The sequence below is a fragment of the Squalius cephalus genome, assembly GCF_949319135.1.
Source record: "Squalius cephalus genome assembly, chromosome: 14".
NCBI lineage: Eukaryota > Metazoa > Chordata > Actinopteri > Cypriniformes > Leuciscidae > Squalius > Squalius cephalus.
In genome coordinates this window covers 3,218,789-3,237,270 of record NC_137135.1, presented here as the reverse complement: position 1 = coordinate 3,237,270, position 18,482 = coordinate 3,218,789, and the positions used below count along the sequence as shown (strand labels likewise).

The following is an 18,482-nucleotide window of genomic DNA, read 5'->3' as shown; positions in this document are numbered from 1 at the left end:
AAAGACTACATGTCGCCTATGTGACGTCACCCCATAAAGTTGACTTACCCGTGGTTTTCGCCAACCTCAGCGATTTTGTCCTCTCCCTGAAAGAAGGCGGTGAAGTGCACCAAAGACACAGCCATGTTTAGCGGGATCCGTGAGCTAGTGTCCGTGTGCTAGTGGTGTTGACGTTTCAAACGCGTCGAAAGCAGCGAAGAGTTGTAGTCCACAAAGTGCTCTCACATAAAGTCTAACCGTATCAAACTTCTACACGCTAAATTGTAGCATTCTTTACACGAAAAATTATATAAAAAATTCACAGACAACATATGTTCACATTCATGGCACAATTCAAACGGGACCAGAAAATAATTATTTTCTCCCATTCACTTGCATTGACGATTTTTCAACCTAGAGGTCCAGAGGGGTTAGCGGAAGGGGCGGGACTTACCAGCTCTATATGAGAAAACATTACAGAGTGTGGGTGGTCCATGTGTGTGAGACGTCTGAGGCTGTGACGAGCTGTTTTCTGCTGGTCATAACACGCTTGTGTGTGTGTGTGTGTGTGTGTGTGTGTGTGTGTGTGTGTGTGTGTGTGTGTGTGTGTGTGTGTGTGTGTGCGTGCAGACTCCTCCAGATGAGAAGTCTGCTCAGTGGAAAGCTCTGACTGAAGCTCTGAGCGAGAGAACCAGAGCCGTGGATGAGGCTGGAGACGCCCTGCTGAAAGCCAAGTGAGATCATCACACACACACACACACACATGTCTGGTTCACTATCTTTGTGGGGACTCTCCATAGACGTAATGGTTTTTATACCGTACAAACTGTACATTCTGTCCCCTTACACTGCCCCTGCCCCTAAACCTGCCCATCACAGGAAACATTCTGCATTTTTACTTTCTCAAAACAACTCATCCTGTGTGATTTATAAGCCTTTTGAAAAGTGGGCACCGCTGGCTGGTCCCCACAATGTAGGTGATCTCAGGTTTTACTATTCTTATGGGGACATTTGGTCCCCACAATGTAATATAAACAAGGGCACACACACACACACACACACACACACACACGGATATAGAGGAGGACACTGTGACTGGAGCCTCACTTCACGCTATCAGCTGTTTTGTCATGTTAATGTTGCATGGTATATATCGCAACCGTCTTATTTTTGTTAGAAATGAAAATTAAATGTGTGTTTTCTATCATCAAATGGACTATACTGCACAGAGAGAGGCTTACCCATACTGTCTGGTCCATCCCTGTCCTGTGTGTGTTTAGAGGAGAGCTAGAGAAGCTTCGGGAAGTGATCAACAGCGCAAAACAAACCAAGATCGACTCGGCGAGACCACAGATCCTGGCGGCCGAGGAGAACCTGCACAGCATGATCGTGGACCTGGATAAAGTGGTCACCAAGGTGAGGATCTCAATCTGTGTTAATACAGTCAAACCAAAAACTATCCACACACCAGATATCATTTTTTTGCTAGTGTGTTCAGGACACTATAGTTCATTAATGCAAGTGAGGAGAGCAAAATCAGTTTCAGTTTAGTTTATTTCTAAAGCACATTTAGTGACCGCAACAAGGCTGACCACAGTGCTGTACAGAAGAAGAAGACCATAAGATGACAGATAACAGGAAACAGAGAAGAACAAAACAAGACATTACAATGTATTAAAAAAAGTGTGACGGGCCGCAGAAGAAGCTCTATCACCCCGAGCCAGCTCTTGGAGTGTGGAGTGAGTGTTGATCTTCAGACCTCATAAACCCGTGAGGGATTCTAGTGGTGTGGTAATACACAGATCGCTCTGCGCTTGATCATGTAGAGATTTATAGACCAGTGATAGGATCTAAACTCGACTCTATAATTAACTGGCAGCCAGTGTCGGTCTTTCAGAAGTGGGACTGAGATGCGTACACTTTACATCCTTTGCTGCTTTTTGAACCATTTGTAAATGAGAAATATGAGTTTTAGATGTACCATAGTAGATGGAGTTGCAATAATCCAGCCTAGTCATAATAAAAGCATGGATTGGGACTTCCAGAGACTTCTCGGATAGAAACGGCTTCATTTTAGCAAGAAAGCGGCGATGAAAGAAACTAGAACCAATCACAGAGCTGATGTTTATTAAACTTAAGGGAATAAAATAAACTGTTACATATTATAACCAAATATTCTTCATACAGCGACTACCAGTAAAATTTGTAAAAATTTGGGACCAAAAATGATTCAGGCACTTTGAGCTGATCATGTTTTGCTGAAGTGTGTTTTCTTTAATAACTAATGCTCTTTTTACACACAGACTGAACACAATGAAGCATTGCTTGGTGATTGGTTGAGCTAAACTGGTATTATCTAATTGTGTAGTTAAATTTAACAGCTGGCAGATATTCAACATAATTCATGTGTGAGACAGTCTAACAGAAGGACGGACAAAACCAGTCAAATATCAACTGATCTGAGAACTCTGAGTTCTGCTCATATTTTATCACCATTTTCTGAACTATAGTGAATAAACTGATAATGTGAGAAATGATGAAGTGTCTGAATAATGAAGGTTTGACTGTATGAATGAGAGTAGAGCCTGTAATCCCTTTAGCTTAATACTCACAGAGACGCATCAGTGTGTCCCATCTGGAGTGCGTGTCTCACACCTGAGTGTTGTGTTTTTTGTGTGTGTGTGTGTTGTGTGTGTGTGTGTGTGTTGTGCAGGTGCAGACGGCGCAGTCGGAGGCGAAGGTCGTGTCTCAGTACAGTGAGCTGGTGAACGAAGCCAAAGCTCAGTTCCAGCAGGAGCTCGCCAACATCACACCAGAGATCCAGGCCAACTGGAAGGGACTCTGTAAGATCTCACACACACACACATGGCCCAGTTTACTAGGGGTGGGAATCTTCTGGCACCTCATGATTCGATTCTAATCGATTCTCGATTTTTAATCAAAATTCGATTTGATATGTGCATTGATTTGATTGTAGTTTTATGTTTGTTTTGTGTTACTTTTCATATTTGACTGCAGTAGACAGTAAAAAAAAATTGTCAACCCAATATTATAAAAAAATGCCCTTAAAGCTGACTGCAAGCAATTATTTTTTTTTATTAACATGAAGGCAACAGTTTATGAGGCTGCTGTCCCTTTAAGAGTGAATGCACGGATCTAATATACTGTTACACATCTGATTTTCTCCCATTTGTTTTCGTTCGCGTTGGACATGACAGACTCTGTTTACACTGAATACTCCACATAATGTGCACTTTGACATAAGCGTGTGTGTATCTGTGAAAGAGAACTGCACTGGCGATCGCATGCGAGTGGCTCATCTGTGCTCGTACTTCATCTGTGTGTCCGTCAGCGCGAGCACCGCATTCAGTCCTTTACTGTAACTTTAAGTAGGACTGCGAAGTTAAAGCTTTAGGAGGAGTCTAACACTTTAGAAAATCGATTTTTGAAATTTGTGAATCAATACAAATCGGTAGAAGATATAATCGTAATTCATATATGAATTGATTTTTTTCCCCACAATCCTACTGTTGATCCCAGGTGTTGAAATGTGTTTTGGTGGATCGGATCACAAGTGGACGACTCTAAACACAGGTGTAAACGGGTCTGAAACGCTTTGAGCTCGTCCACTCTCCAGCACTTCCAGAGGGAGTTAAACACACACTGCTTTACTAGTGTAAACGCTCATGCGGTCGAATGTGTTCAAACAGCCACTAAACACCGTCTTCTCTCCGTCTGCTGACCTCATGCGTGTGTCCGTATACTGGATCTGTTCAACTCTTAAAGTGACAGCACTAATATTCCTGCGGCGTCTCTATAATAACACTGATCAAACAAAAGACAGAGAAGATTCACTCGTTCTTCACTGAATAACTTTTGTAACTATATTTCTAATGTATATTTTATAAAGTGCAGTGTTAATTTACATTTGATTACAGTTTCTGAACCTGAATACCTAAAAATCTTAAAACACTGTTTATTTCAATCATATATTTGTTCAGTTGTATCTATTTGCTGCGATTGCTAATTTTTTAAATAGTCCTTTTTTAATTAGCGAGTGTTTACTGGTCTTTAATAATGCTGAAGTGTATCCACTCATGCCAGCCTAGTTCCAGCACTGCTCTGTTGTGTTTGCCAGCGGGAAAGCTGAGCGCCGATGACTTGAACTCCCTGATCGCTCACGCGCACCGGCGCATCGACCAGCTGAACCGCGAGCTAGCGGAGCAGCGCGTGCGTGAGCAGATCCACATCGAGACGGCGCTGGAGCAGCAGAAGCTGGAGAACCAGCGAGCGCAGGACAGAGCCGTGGCGTCAGCACTCGAGCACAGCCGAGAGGACATCAGGATCCAGCAGGAGAAGAAGGTGCTGCAACACACTCACTCACACGCTAAACACACACACACACACACTCACATGCTGCAACACACTCACTCACTCACACACACACACACACACACACACTCACATGCTGAAACATGCTAAACACACACTCACACGCTAAACACACACACACACACATGCTAAACACACACTCACACGCTAAACACACTCACTCACTCACTCACACGCTAAACACACACACACACACACACACTCACACGCTAAACACACTCACTCACACGCTAAACACACACACACACACGCTAAACACACACTCACACGCTAAACACACTCACACGCTAAACACACACACACACACACACTCACACGCTAAACACACTCACTCACACGCTAAACACACACACACACACACATGCTAAACACACTCACATGCTAACATGCTAAACACACACGCTAAACACACTCACATGCTAACATGACAAACACTCACTCACACGCTAAACACTCACTCACACGCTAAACACACTCACTCACACGCTAAACACTCACTCACACGCTAAACACTCACTCACACGCTAAACACACTCACATGCTAACATGCTAAACACACACACACACGCTAAACACTCACTCACACACTAAACACACTCACACCTTAACACGCTAAACACACACACACACACGCTAAACACTCACTCACACGCTAAACACACTCACACCTTAACATGCTAAACACACACACACACGCTAAACACTCACTCACACGCTAAACACACTCACACCTTAACATGCTAAACACACACACACACACGCTAAACACTCACTCACGCTAAACACACTCACACCTTAACACGCTAAACACACACACACACACGCTAAACACTCACTCACACGCTAAACACACTCACACCTTAACACGCTAAACACACTCACACTGCAACACACTCACTCACACGCTAAACACACACACACACACACACACACTCACACGCTAAACACACACACTCACATGCTGAAACACGCTAAACACACGCACACGCTAAACACACTCACACGCAAAACACACATGCAAAACACACTCGCACGCAAAACATGCTCACACGCAAAACACACGCACACACTAACACGTTAAACACACTCACACGCTGAAACACACTCACACCCTAACACGCTAACACACTAAACACACACGCTCACACCCTAAACACACACATGCCAAACACACTCACTCACACACTAACATGCTAAACACACGCTAAACACACTCACGCTAAACACTCACACCTTAACACGCTAAACACACTCACACGCTAAACACACTCACACGCTAAACACACTCACTCACACGCTAAACACACTCACTCACACGCTAAACACACTCACTCACACGCTAAACACACTCACAAGCTAAACACACTCACACGCTAAACACACTCACAAGCTAAACACACGCTAAACACACTCACACGCTAAACACACTCACACGCTAAACACTCACACGCTAAACACACTCACACGCTAAACACACTCACACGCTAAACACACTCACACGCTAAACACGCTAAACACATGCACACGCTAAAACACACGCACACGCCAAAATGTTAAACACACTCACACGCTGAAACACACTCACACCCTAACACGCTAACACTCTAAACACACACACACGCTCACACCCTAAACACACACATGCCAAACACACTCACTCACACTAACATGCTAAACACTCACACGCTAAACACACTCACACGCTAAACACACTCACATGCTGAATCACACGCTGCAACACGCTCACGCTGCGACACACTCACACGCTGCAACACACACACTCAACATGCTCACACACTAAACACTTACACACTGCAACACTCACACATTAAACACGCTGCAACACGCTCACGCTAAACACACTAACACGCTGCAACACACTCATGTTAAACGCTCACACGCTAAACGCTCACGCTAAACATTCACACGCTGCAACACTCACACTAAACACACTCAACATGCTCACATTCTAAACACTCACATGCTGCAACACACTCACACGCTAAACACACTGACACGCTGCAACACGCTAACATGCTAAACACACTCACATGCTGCAACACTCATGCTAAACACACTCACACGCTGCAACACACTCACATGCTACAACACTCACGCTGCAACACTCATGCTAAACACTCACATGCTGCAACACACTCACACGCTAAACACACTGACACGCTGCAACACGCTAACATGCTAAACACACTCACATGCTGCAACACTCATGCTAAACACTCACTCGCTGCAACAACCTCACATGCTAAACACGCTAACACGCAAAACATACTCACACGCAAAACACACGCACACGCTGCAACACACTCAAATGCTAAACACACTCACATGCTAAACACTCACACGCTGAAGCTAAACGCTGCACCGCTCAAACGCTGGGGATGCGTTACTGTTTTAGTTTTTGTCTCTCCTGCTCATCAATGCTGTAATATTGTGAAATTATTATTCCAATGTAAATCAGCCTTTTTATATGTGAATATATATATATATATATTAAAGTGTAATTTATTCCTGACAGCATCATTACTCCAACTTGACGCAGATTTAATAGCATGAAATTGTATTTTTTTTAAATTGTAGCAGTTTTAAAGCTTAAAGGTGTGTGTTGTGTGTGTGTGTGTGTGTGTGTGTGTGTGTGTGTGTGTGTGTGTGTGTGTGTGTGTGTGTGTGTGTGTGTGTGTGTGTGTGTGTGTCACCAGCTCCAGGAGGTGCGTGAGGTGCTGGAGGCTGAGATGAGGACTCAGCTGAGGCGTCAGGCGGCGGCTCACACTGATCACCTGAGGGACGTGCTGAAGGTCCAGGAGCAGGAGCTGCGCCAGGAGGCTCAAGAGGTGCGCACACACACACATCAGTCGCTCGTTTAACAATTAGAGGAGCTCCTCACCACAGAAATGGGATGGGCAACCTGTCTGACTGACTCAATTTTAGTCGATTCTCCTTTGATCAACCAATATTTACATCTTAAACCCCAAGAATCGATCTTTTAGTCTGTGCTGTTTTCACTGGATGCCTGAACTAAACTTTACTAAACATTATTTGTAGCGCCTGGCGTCCAATTAATCACAATAAGCTTTGTGCTTTGAAAGCTGAGACTTCGTTTTTTCAGTATCAAAAGTAACAAATATGGTCAGTTTCATCACTTAATTCAGTCAGTAAATGTGTGTTTGTGTCTCTTTAATGTGTGTGTGACAGATGAAGCGATCATCTCTTCCTCTTTACTACTAGTTATAGCAGCAAACTGAACTCAGTCATGTCTCATGTAATCCATCAATCAGTGTTTCAACCGCAGAAAGACGTCAATAAAACAATATAACGTCATATTTACCTCAGAAAAGCCATTCAGTGATCATAAACTCGACAGTCAGATGGAAAAATAACTAGAGAAAAATAACTATATTTTTACTTAACCTGTTGTCTTCATTATTTAATATGTGCTTGAATAGATCTGTCATGAAAACAGGTTTTTAATTTAAATATTTATATTCCAACAACAAATTGGAGTAGAAACATAACTAGATAATTAAAAAATTTGTATAAAAATGCCTTTGTAGAAAAAAAAGAAAAAGAAAAAAAAGTCTACATTTTGATTTATTTATTATTAAACTTTATTTTCAGTTTGGGTTAAATAAAAAAAGTTTTACTATTATTTAGAAAAGGGACAGTGTACATTAATCATGTTACAATGATATGTATTATATTAACATATTACACATGGCACAAATGTAAATGTACCCAGATTAGCCTGAAGGTAGTTCCTTCGCCAGATGTTATTAGGCCTAAAACAATAACAATAATAATAGAACTTATGAAACATTATCTTCGGTTTTGGTGTTTCTGTTTCTGATGCTACTTCATTTTAGTAGCATCACTAATCCATTATTTCCATAACTATCTTTGGTGTTCTCCAGTTCTACTGAATCAGTATTGAAAAGAGATGATGATATCCATCTAAACGTGTGTGTGTGTGTGTGTGTGTGTGCAGGTCCTGAGCAGTAAGATGATGGAGCAGGAGACTCATTACCGCAGACTGACCCAGGAGCAGCTGGACACCTTCACGCTGGACATGAACGCAGCGTACGCCCGACTCAAGGGCATCGAGGAGGCCATCGACAGTAAGCCTTCCCAAACTCGCTCTTCACACACATACACAAATGGGTGGGAGACAGGAATATGGTCTGTGAGGCATATTTCAGATAATACTGGAGTCTTTTGAGTCTTTCTGTTCAGAATGTCATTTATTCGCCAGAAAACAGTATGTTAACCTTATCAAAGCAATCCTGCAATCTATAATCCAGATGTCCTCTTAAACGTTCCTCAAAGTAACGTAACCCGCGGTCTTCCTAAGAGTTTCTCTCACTCACCTAAACTCACCCAATATTACAATTCAGAAAGCCTTTAAGGAATTGTCCTTTTTCTTCAAATAAAAATGACATTTTTCAATATTTTTCCAGTGTTGAAGTGAAGATTTTAAGAACAAAATATCTTACATTTCCAGTTGCACCAAAAGCTAAGGAAGTGCACTATAAAACTCTTAATGTAGTATATCCATCTAGAGAATGATTACGATGTCGATTTGCTCTTTTTGTGTTGATCTGATTGAAACAACAGAACATCTGTTTTATGATTGTACATTTGCCTGTGCCTTTTGGGAGGATTTGCATTACTGGTTTCCTAAATTTGAATATTTACCTGTATTAACAAAGGAAAATGTAATATTTGGTATTTTTATGGCAGATGACACGCATGACGTGGCAGTTAACACATTTATTATTCTTGAGAAATTATTTGTACAAAAGAATAGATTCCTGAAAACACTTCCAAACTTTTACGTTTTTCATAAGGAACTGTGGCATTACTACTTATCGCTAAAATGAATGAAGGAAAAGAATGCCTTAATCTTATCTACTTTGATAGAGGATCTAAACTTGCTGAAAACCCCATAGTCTTTTATTTCTTTATTTATTTAAACATATTTATTTTATTTCTTTAGTTTACTTTATTTATATTTTCTTTATCTAATGTTATGGTACGTGTCTGTTGTCTGATTGAGACCAATTATGGTTGTTAATATTGTTCAATAAAGTTCTTAAAACTTCAACCACATCTGGCTTGCGTTTGACCTTCGCTTGACGTGTTCTCTCCTGTCTCGAAGGTCATGTGACTGCTGAGGAAGAGGCCCGCAAGGCTCACCAGTTGTGGCTTTCCGTAGAGGCTCTGAACTACACGCTGAAGTCTGCAGGTGCCGACTCCCCCACCGAGCCTCTAGAGGGCGCTGTGCTCGCCATCAAAGAAACCTGTGCGGAAAACGAGTTCGCCCAGGCGCTGGCCACCGCCATTCCCGAAGAGTCTCTGAGCCGAGGCGTCTACAGCGAAGCTAGCCTCCGCGCGCGCTTCTACGACATCCGCCGGCTCGCTCGCCGCGTGGCGCTCATCGACGAGACCCGCAACAGCCTATACCAGTACTTCCTATCCTACCTGCAGTCCGTCCTTTTGTTCGAGAGAGAGCAAGAAGCGCCGCCGGCTAAACTAGCGGCCGAAGATCTCGACACATTCAAGCTGCTCGCCTACGCTACGTACAGCATCGAGCGCGGAGACCTGGAACTAGCCGCGAAGTTCATCAACCAGCTACGTGGCGAGTCGCAGCGCGTGGCGCAGGACTGGCTCAAAGAAGCCCGGCTCACTTTAGAAACCAAGCAGGTGATCAGCCTGCTCTCGGCGTATGCTAATGCCGTGGGGTTGGGCACCACACAGGCCCCTTAGCCACACCCACATGACCTTAGCCACACCCATGCCCCTTAGCCACACCCACTGGCCCCTTAGCCACACCCACTCTGTGGAGATTATGTAAATTACGAGGCGTTTCATTTGCCCGCTGTTAACGGAGCCTTCTGCTCAGCTGATTAATTTATTAATAGTTTTGTGTGCTAGCCAGAAATCTGTCCGAATTACCTTTGCAGGAAGTCTTTGCCCTTAAAACAGTTCTCAAGTGGCATACCAACCAGAACAGCCAGTAGCTGCACCTCATATACGCGGAGAAACACATCTCAAGGCTGTGTTGATCTTGACAGTGGCGGCACTCACTGTATATGATTGAATGCCTCCGGCTCATCGGATGGTAACCTGTTCACCGCTTCACGATGCACGTGTAACTCTTCAGTTTCAAAGTTAAATATTTACTGGTTGGTTATTAACCCAGATTGTTGAGAATAATCAGTGCTTTTCTCATTCAATATTGGAGATCAATAAATCATGGTTGTTGACGAGAATGGCATTTCAGTTATTTGCATGTGTGAGTTTTAAAAACAGTCAGATCTGGTTTAGCAGGGGTTTGTTTTAATTTAAAGTCCCTCTCTGGTGAAAATCCAGCGTTTAATGTTGTTTATGTGTCTATGTGGTGTGTTTAATATGCTTTAAGACAAAGCATGTGTAAATTCATAAGTCGACAGCATTGCTGAGTATTTCCTCCTTAAAACTGCAGTGAACCAAAGACAGTCTCAAAAACACGCTTTGAAATCGCTGGTGTTTCTGACGACACAAACTACCTTGTAACCAATCAGATCAACGTGTGATCGTCAACCAGTGGATCTCTGAGCTGAGTGAGTGAGTGGAGGCGGGGCTCATTTGCATATTCATAGACCCACGTATACTAAATGAAGCAAGGGTGTCGCGTTACATTCAAGAAATTTTAAGGCATGAAGAAATTTTTTTTAAGGAATTCTTTTTAAAATATGTCATATTGGTGATCAAAGATGAGTTTAACACAATTTTTTGTTATTTTAGCTGTTTACCAAAACATGCTCAAATTACTGTTTAATAATGAATATGGGCTTAAAGTGCACAGTCTCCGCTTAATTTTAAGGGTATTCACATCCAAATTGGAGGAAAGGTTTAGGAATTACTGCTCTTTAATATGTAGACCCCTCTTTTTCAAGGGACCAAAAGTAACTGGACAATTGACTCAAAAGCTGTTTCATGGACAGGTGTTATTTCATCAACAATTAAAGGTCTGGAGTTGACTCTTAAGTGTTTTTGAATTTGTATTTGAAAGCTGTTGCTGTGAACACACATCATGCACATGAAACAGGCTTCAAACGCAAAAGCCATCCATCAGAGAGATGGCAGGAACATTAGGAGTGGCCAAATCAACCATTTGGTACAGGACTAAAAAATGCATTGGTGAGCTCAGCAACATAAGAAGGCCTGGACGTCCAGAGAAGACAAGAGTGGTGGATAATGGTAAAGACAACATCCAGCCAAGTGAAGGACACTCTCTGTATACACATACTGTCTTTTAACAGACCTTCTGATCTTCATGTTTATTTCATGTTGTAACTAGTTAAGCGGAAGAAGAGATTGGTTCACGCCAAGTCACCTTTATTTCTAAAACGCTTTATACAATACAGATTATTCAAAGCATAACGAGTACCGGTAGTTTAGGTGGCGCATGCATTTCGGGTGTTGTTCAGCTAAAGTCAGTTCAGTGTTGATTCAGTTCTGTTGTAAAGACCATCAATTATTCATTTAAGTTCATTTCATCTATAAAGCAGTTCTACAAAAAAATTGTCATCGTCCAGCTCAGTTCAGTTCTCATAGAGTAGCATCAGTACAGGCAGATCAATAATACTGTATTACTATTATACAATAGTAATGTTTCAACGTAATTGCGTATTACGTGACGTCACGAACGCGCATCACAGAACAGAGAAAGGTGAGCATTTGTGCTTATAAAACTTAAACTTTTTTATTTATTTTTTAAATGACCGATCGTTTCGCTAGATAAGACCTTATTCATCGTCTGGTATCGTTTAAAGCCCTTTGAAGCTGCACTGAAACTGTCATGGCACAGCTGTGCAATAATCATACTGTCTAATCAGCATCTTGATATGCCACACCTGTGAGGTGGATGGATTATCTCGGCAAAGGAGAAGTGCTAACTGACACAGATTTAGACAGGTTTGTGAACAATATTTGAGAGAAATAGGCCTTTTGTGCACATAGAAAAAGTCTTAGATCTTTGAGTTCAGCTCATGAAAAAATGGGGGCAAAAACAAAAGTGTTGCGTTTATAAGTTTGTTCAGTATAACTACTCTTTATTTCTTTCTAACTAATCTTTCTTTCTTTCTAATGAATCTTTCTTTCTTTCTAACTAATCATTCATTCATTCTTTCTTTCTAACAAATCTTTCTTTCTTTCTAACTAATCTTTCTTTCTTTCTAATGAATCTTTCTTTCTTTCTAACTAATCATTCATTCATTCTTTCTTTCTAACGAATCTTTCTTTCTTTCTAACTAATCTTTCTTTCTTTCTAACTAATCGTTCTTTCTTTCTGTCACGTACTGCTCTGAGACACGAAGGTTGAGGATCCAAACTGATTGATTACTTTTATTCCCTTAGGGAAATTTTGTTGCTTGTGTTTCAGCATGCGTACATACAAGACCAACAATATACATAAATACAGAAAAAAAACATGAATCATCACTGAGACCCGCTCAGTAAACAACAAAACTATCTTTCATTTAACAATTTAACTGCCTGTGGCAGGAAGGACTTTTACCCCTATTTTTAAAAATTGCTGGCATCCTAAATGACCCGAGGGTAATCTCTCAAATTTATCGAACAGAGGATGCCTATTATCTGATATGATTTTTGTTGAGGCATCTGGTTTGATAAATTTGTTCAAGACCTCTCAAAGGGATACCAATTAGTTTACTCACAATACTCATGACTTTCCTTAGCGAACTCATTTGTTCCACTGTGACATTTCCAAACCAACAAGTAATACAAAATGTAAAAACACTTTCAATAAAAGAATTATAAAACACTCTAAGGATTGAGACACTTACATTAAATGACAACATCTTCCTAAGGAAGTATAGTCTTTGCTGTCCTTTTTTGTTTACAGCCTCAGTCCATTTATCCCACCTCAGTTTGTGATCAAAGACAACTCCAAGATATTTATACTCATTAACACTCTGAATTGGCTCCCCTTCAATAGTGGTCACACTCACTGAAGACTCCTTCCTAAAATCAATACACATCTCCTTTGTTTTTGAAATATTTAACGTTTGACATGTCACACCAATAACTAAATTCATTTAAAACAGATCCATGACTGTCCTCGTCCCCCTGAAGGAGACTAACTAATGCATTATCATCTGCAAATTTGATAAAATATCTCCCTGGATGGGCACTTATACAGTTATTTGTGTACAATATAAACAGTAGGGGTGAGAGGACACAGCCTTGTGGGGATCCAACATTAGTAATTTGTTTCTCCAGTAGTGATCCACCCACACTCACTCTTCTGTACTCGGTTCCTTAAAAAATCTCGCAACCACAAAATCAGTCCTCCATCTAGATTAAACTGTGGCTAATACTTTCGACCAATACAGTTGGCAATATAATATTAAAAGCCGATGAAGAGTCAGCAAATAGGATTTTCACGTGATTTTTGGAACCTGCAAGATGCGAATAAACAATATGCAACAATGTTAAAATCGCGTCATCCATTTCCTTGTTTGACTGATATGCAAATTGCAAAGGGTCTAAAATATTTTTGGTTTTTGACACTACATACCTTTTAACTAGCCTTTCAAAGCTTTTAAACACCAAAGAGGTCAGTGCCATTGGCCGATAGTCACTAAGCTCTAATGGTTTATTGATTTTAGGAAAAGGTATGATAGTTGAAGTTTTCCAAGTTTTCTTTAAACCATGTTTTTTTAAGGAACCGGAGCAGGTGGATTAATACGAGAATGAAACACAGGCTTAATTTTGGAAACGTGAAAAACAGAATGAATTCTCCTGTACGCAGGAGGGAGTTTGAGGCGGACTGCCACTGGGCTAAGGATCTTAGTGACAGTAAACGGGCCGATAAATTTGGGAGCCAGTTTATTAAAAACGGAGCGGAGAGGAATGTTCTTAGAAGAAAGCCACACTTTTTGACCAATGACCTATAAGGGAGGTTTCAGCCGGTGGCGATCGGCCTGAACCTTAGTGCTCGCACCCACCTGTGTGGCGACACCTCTGGACGACAGCGACTTCGGATTCCAGACTAGGTAAAATAGGTGGCTGGTAACCTAGTCTACACTCAAACGGAGAGAGGCCCGTGGACGAAACTGGTAACGAGTTATGAACGTACTCAACCCAAGAGATTTGTTGGCTCCAGGAGGAAGGATTCTGAGAAACCAGACATCGTAATACTTTTTCTAAATCTTGGTTGGCTCGCTCAGCTTGACCGTTAGTCTGAGGATGAAATCCAGACGACAAACTTACACTCGCCCCCAGTAAACAACAAAACTCTCTCCAAAATTTGGAAATAAACTGGGGTCCCCTATCGGAAACCACGTCTGTCGACCTCCCATGTGAGTGTAGAAACAATGAGTTGTATTCGGGAGTAGACGGGCGTTCGGAGCGGTCAAAAATTCGAGACAAAGCATCAGGTTTGATGTTCTTAGAACCTGGACGATTTGAAAGCAAGAAGTCAAAGCGACCGAAAAAAAGTGCCCACGAGCCTGCCTGGAGTTTAGTCGTTTGGCAGACCTGATGTATTCAAGGTTCTTATGATTGGTCCAGACGATAAAGGGTTCCCCCGCTCCCTCTAACCAGTGACGCCATTCTTCCAATGCTAACTTGACTGCCAACAACTCTCTGTTACCAATATCGTAGTTACGTTCGGCAATCGATAAGCGATGAGAAAAGAACGCGCAAGAGTGCATCTTGTCGTCCGCAGAAGATCGCTGGGAAAGTACTGCACCTACCCCCACCTCTGACGCGTCGACCTCCACCACAAACTGACGTGAGGGATCAGGGGCTACAAGAATGGGAGCTGAAACAAAGCGGCTCTTGAGGTTGGTAAATGCCTCTTCCGCAGCATTAGACCACCTGAACGCCATTCTGGTGGAGGTCAAGGCAGTCAGAGCAGCGGCTAGTTGGCTGAAATTACGAATAAAACGTCGGTAAAAATTGGCGAATCCCAGGAACCTCTGCAGGGCCTTGCGGGAATCTGGAATTGCCCAATCTACCACAGCCTTATCCTTGTCAGGATCCATGCGCACTCCCTCGGACGAGACGATGTACCCCAAAAACGGGACTGACTGTGCATGAAACGCGCACTTCTCCTCCTTGACAAAAAGCCCATTCTCTAGCAACCTTTGAAGCACTCGTCTGACATGTTGAACATGTTCCTGGAGAGACGAAGAAAATATCAATATGTCATCCAGGTAGACATAAATGAACTGATCAACCATGTCTCTCAACACATCATTGACGAGTGGTTGGAAAACGGCGGGGGAGTTGGACAGGCCAAAGGGCATAACCAAGTATTTAAAGTGTCCCCTGGGGGTATTGAAAGCCGTTTTCCACTTATCCCCCCTTCTTATGCGGACCAAATGGTAGGCGTTACGTAGGTCCAATTTCGTGAAAAGAGAAGCTCCCTGCAACCGCTCGAAGGCTGAAGACATCAACGGCAAAGGATAAGTATTCTTTACAGTGATGTTGTTCAGCCCTCGGATGTCAATACATGGTCGCAGGGAGCCATCCTTTTTCCCCACGAAAAAGAACCCCCCGCCACCGGGAGACGAAGAAGGACGGATGATCCCGGCAGCCAGAGAATCAGAAATATATTTCTCCATGACCTCCCTCTCAGGAACAGAGAGCGAGTATAACTTGCCCTTAGGCAGAGACGTACCTGGCAGTAAATCTATAGCACAGTCGTAGGGACGATGCGGAAGAAGAGAAGCAGCCCGGGACTTACTGAACACTTCCTTCAGGTCGAGATACTCAGGTAGCACGTTAGACAGATTCACTGGCTCCTCCTGCAACACAGAACAAGAAACAGACGGACAAGCAGACACAAGACAAGAGGCATAGCAATGGTCACTCCAGGCAGAAACTGTATTCTGACCCCATTCCACCCTGGGTTGGTGTTGAACCAACCACGGATGTCCCAATACCACTGGTGCGAATGGTGAACTGGTGATGAGGAAAGAAGTCTTTTCGGTATGGTTTCCAGAGGTGATAAGAGTGAGAACACATGTACAGTAGACTGAGTGATGCCTGGGAGTACCTGTCCGTTAATGGCGTTGACTGAAATCTTGTGCTCAAGTGAAGTGACCGGAATATGAAGATGTTCGACCAAAGAACAGTCTATGAGGTTACCCTCAGATCCTAAGTCCACCAATGCCTGGCAGATGTGGAATTGGTCTGCCCATTGCAGTCTTACCGGGAGGAGAGTCGCTGATGAGGATTTCACCACTGATATTCCACCCGACAGTAACCTCCGTTCTACTGTCGGGCTTGGTCTTTTACTGGACAGTCAATGAGAAAGTGTCCAGCCGTGCCACAGTAAAGGCAAAGTCCTCTTGTCCTCCTACGGTCCCTCTCCTCCCGGGAAAGCTGAGCTCGACCAACCTGCATCGGTTCTTGATCAATTGGGGGGCTGACCATGTTCCCACCTCTGATACTGGAGTACTCAGGAAATTCTGGAATCAGGGTCTGGTGTGATCGACTCTCTCGTTGTTGAAGACACGTATCCACGCGCAGCGCCAATCCGATTAGTTTGTTGAGACTCCTTGGTAACTCCAACGTATAAGGCCCTGTTTACACGAGAACGCTCGAGGGTGAAAACGTAAAAATATTTTATCAGATGTGCCTTTCATTTAGACGGCGACGGCATTTTTGGGGCTTAAAAACGCAAAAAAGTGAAACCACCCTCCAGAGTGGAAATCTTAAAAACGCTCCACCGTCGCGTTCCCGTCTAAAGGGTAAAAATGCAAAAGTCTGTTAGACAGTGAAGATTGTATGCAGGCGCACGGACTTGGTGTTGCTGTGTGGCAGTGCTTCACATTGCCACCTAGCCGCCTGGAGTGCATACTACATCGAATTGCACACACTTTTGCGTCACCATATGCATACAGATTTCCCCCCCATAACGCTTGTCTAAACGCAGAATAAAAAGTGATAAAGCAACGCCATTTTTGCGTTTTCTCTTCAGGTCGTTTCCGTGTAAACATAGCCTAAATCTCCTTTTGAACACGGTCAGCCATCTCATGCAGGAACATGTCCCACTGCGCCTCCTCGTTCCATTTGCACTCGGCTGCCAGGGTCTGGAACTCGATGGAATAGTCGGATACTGACTTGTTGTTCTGGCGGAGATCGGTGAGTTTACAGGCAGCCTCCCGGCCCGTAACCGCACGATCAAATACCCGCCTCATCTCCTCGTCGAGTGCTTGGAACGAGGAACAGCAGGGATGTTGTTTCTCCCACACCGCCGTTCCCTACAGAGCCGCGCGTCCCGACAACAAAGTCATTACCAGTGCCACTCTAGACTGCTCCGTGGCGAAGGTCACTGGTTGAAGAGAGAAAAAGATGGAACATTTAGTCAAAAATGCTCTACAGAGACTAGGCTCACCAGATTATCTCTCAGGGGTGGGGATGCGCGGCTCGGGCTGGTTGACGATTTTACATGGCTCGCGGGGAACAGGCGGCGGGGGTGGCGCAGTGGGAGCCCTCAGTTGTTGTAATTGAGTGGTGAGCTTGGACACCTACGTTACCAGCGCCTGTACAGCCCGACCAGTAGCAGCCATCTGTTCCTCTTGACGATCCAGCCGAACGACGTTGTTCGAAAGAAATTCCTGAAGCTCAGCTGCTTTCGCTGGATGCATGTCACGGTCAGATCGTTCTGTCACACTCTGTATAGAAAGAACGAGAGTAGAATCCAATTGCGAGAAAACAACAATATTTATTATTTATCACATACAAGACTTCTTTCTTTCTTTCTAACTAATCTTTCTTTCTTTCTTTCTTTCTTTCTTTCTTTCTTTCTTTCTAACTAATCTTTCTTTCTTTCTTTCTAAGTAATCTTCCTTTCTTTCTTATCTTTCTTTCAAACTAATCTTCCTTTCTTTCTAACTAATCTGTCTTTCTTTCTAACTAATCTTTCTTTCATTGAAACTAATCTATCTATCTATCTATCTATCTATCTATCTATCTATCTATCTATCTATCTATCTATCTATCTATCTATCTATCTATCTATTATTTATCTATCTTTCTAACTAATATTTCATTTTCTTTCTAACTAATCTTTTTCTTTC

The 18,482-nt window shown here is 42.8% G+C and overlaps 1 protein-coding gene across 4 annotated transcripts in view; it reads left to right on the top strand.

The window, feature by feature from the left end:
- immt (inner membrane protein, mitochondrial (mitofilin)) overlaps positions 1–10,649 on the top strand; it is a 22,746-nt gene extending 12,097 nt beyond the window's left edge. For 3 of the 4 annotated variants that reach the window (XM_079892670.1, XM_079892673.1, XM_079892672.1), the window contains 7 exons: positions 610–713; positions 1,260–1,395; positions 2,693–2,822; positions 4,118–4,341; positions 7,089–7,220; positions 8,372–8,501; positions 9,542–10,649. In XM_079892670.1, the coding sequence (XP_079748796.1) occupies positions 610–713; positions 1,260–1,395; positions 2,693–2,822; positions 4,118–4,341; positions 7,089–7,220; positions 8,372–8,501; positions 9,542–10,149 (1,464 nt within the window). In that variant the 3' untranslated portion in view covers positions 10,150–10,649. The remainder of the gene's footprint in view (positions 1–609; positions 714–1,259; positions 1,396–2,692; positions 2,823–4,117; positions 4,342–7,088; positions 7,221–8,371; positions 8,502–9,541) is intronic. The other variant, XM_079892671.1, reaches the window with a different exon arrangement.
- Positions 10,650–18,482: the final 7,833 nt, after the last annotated feature.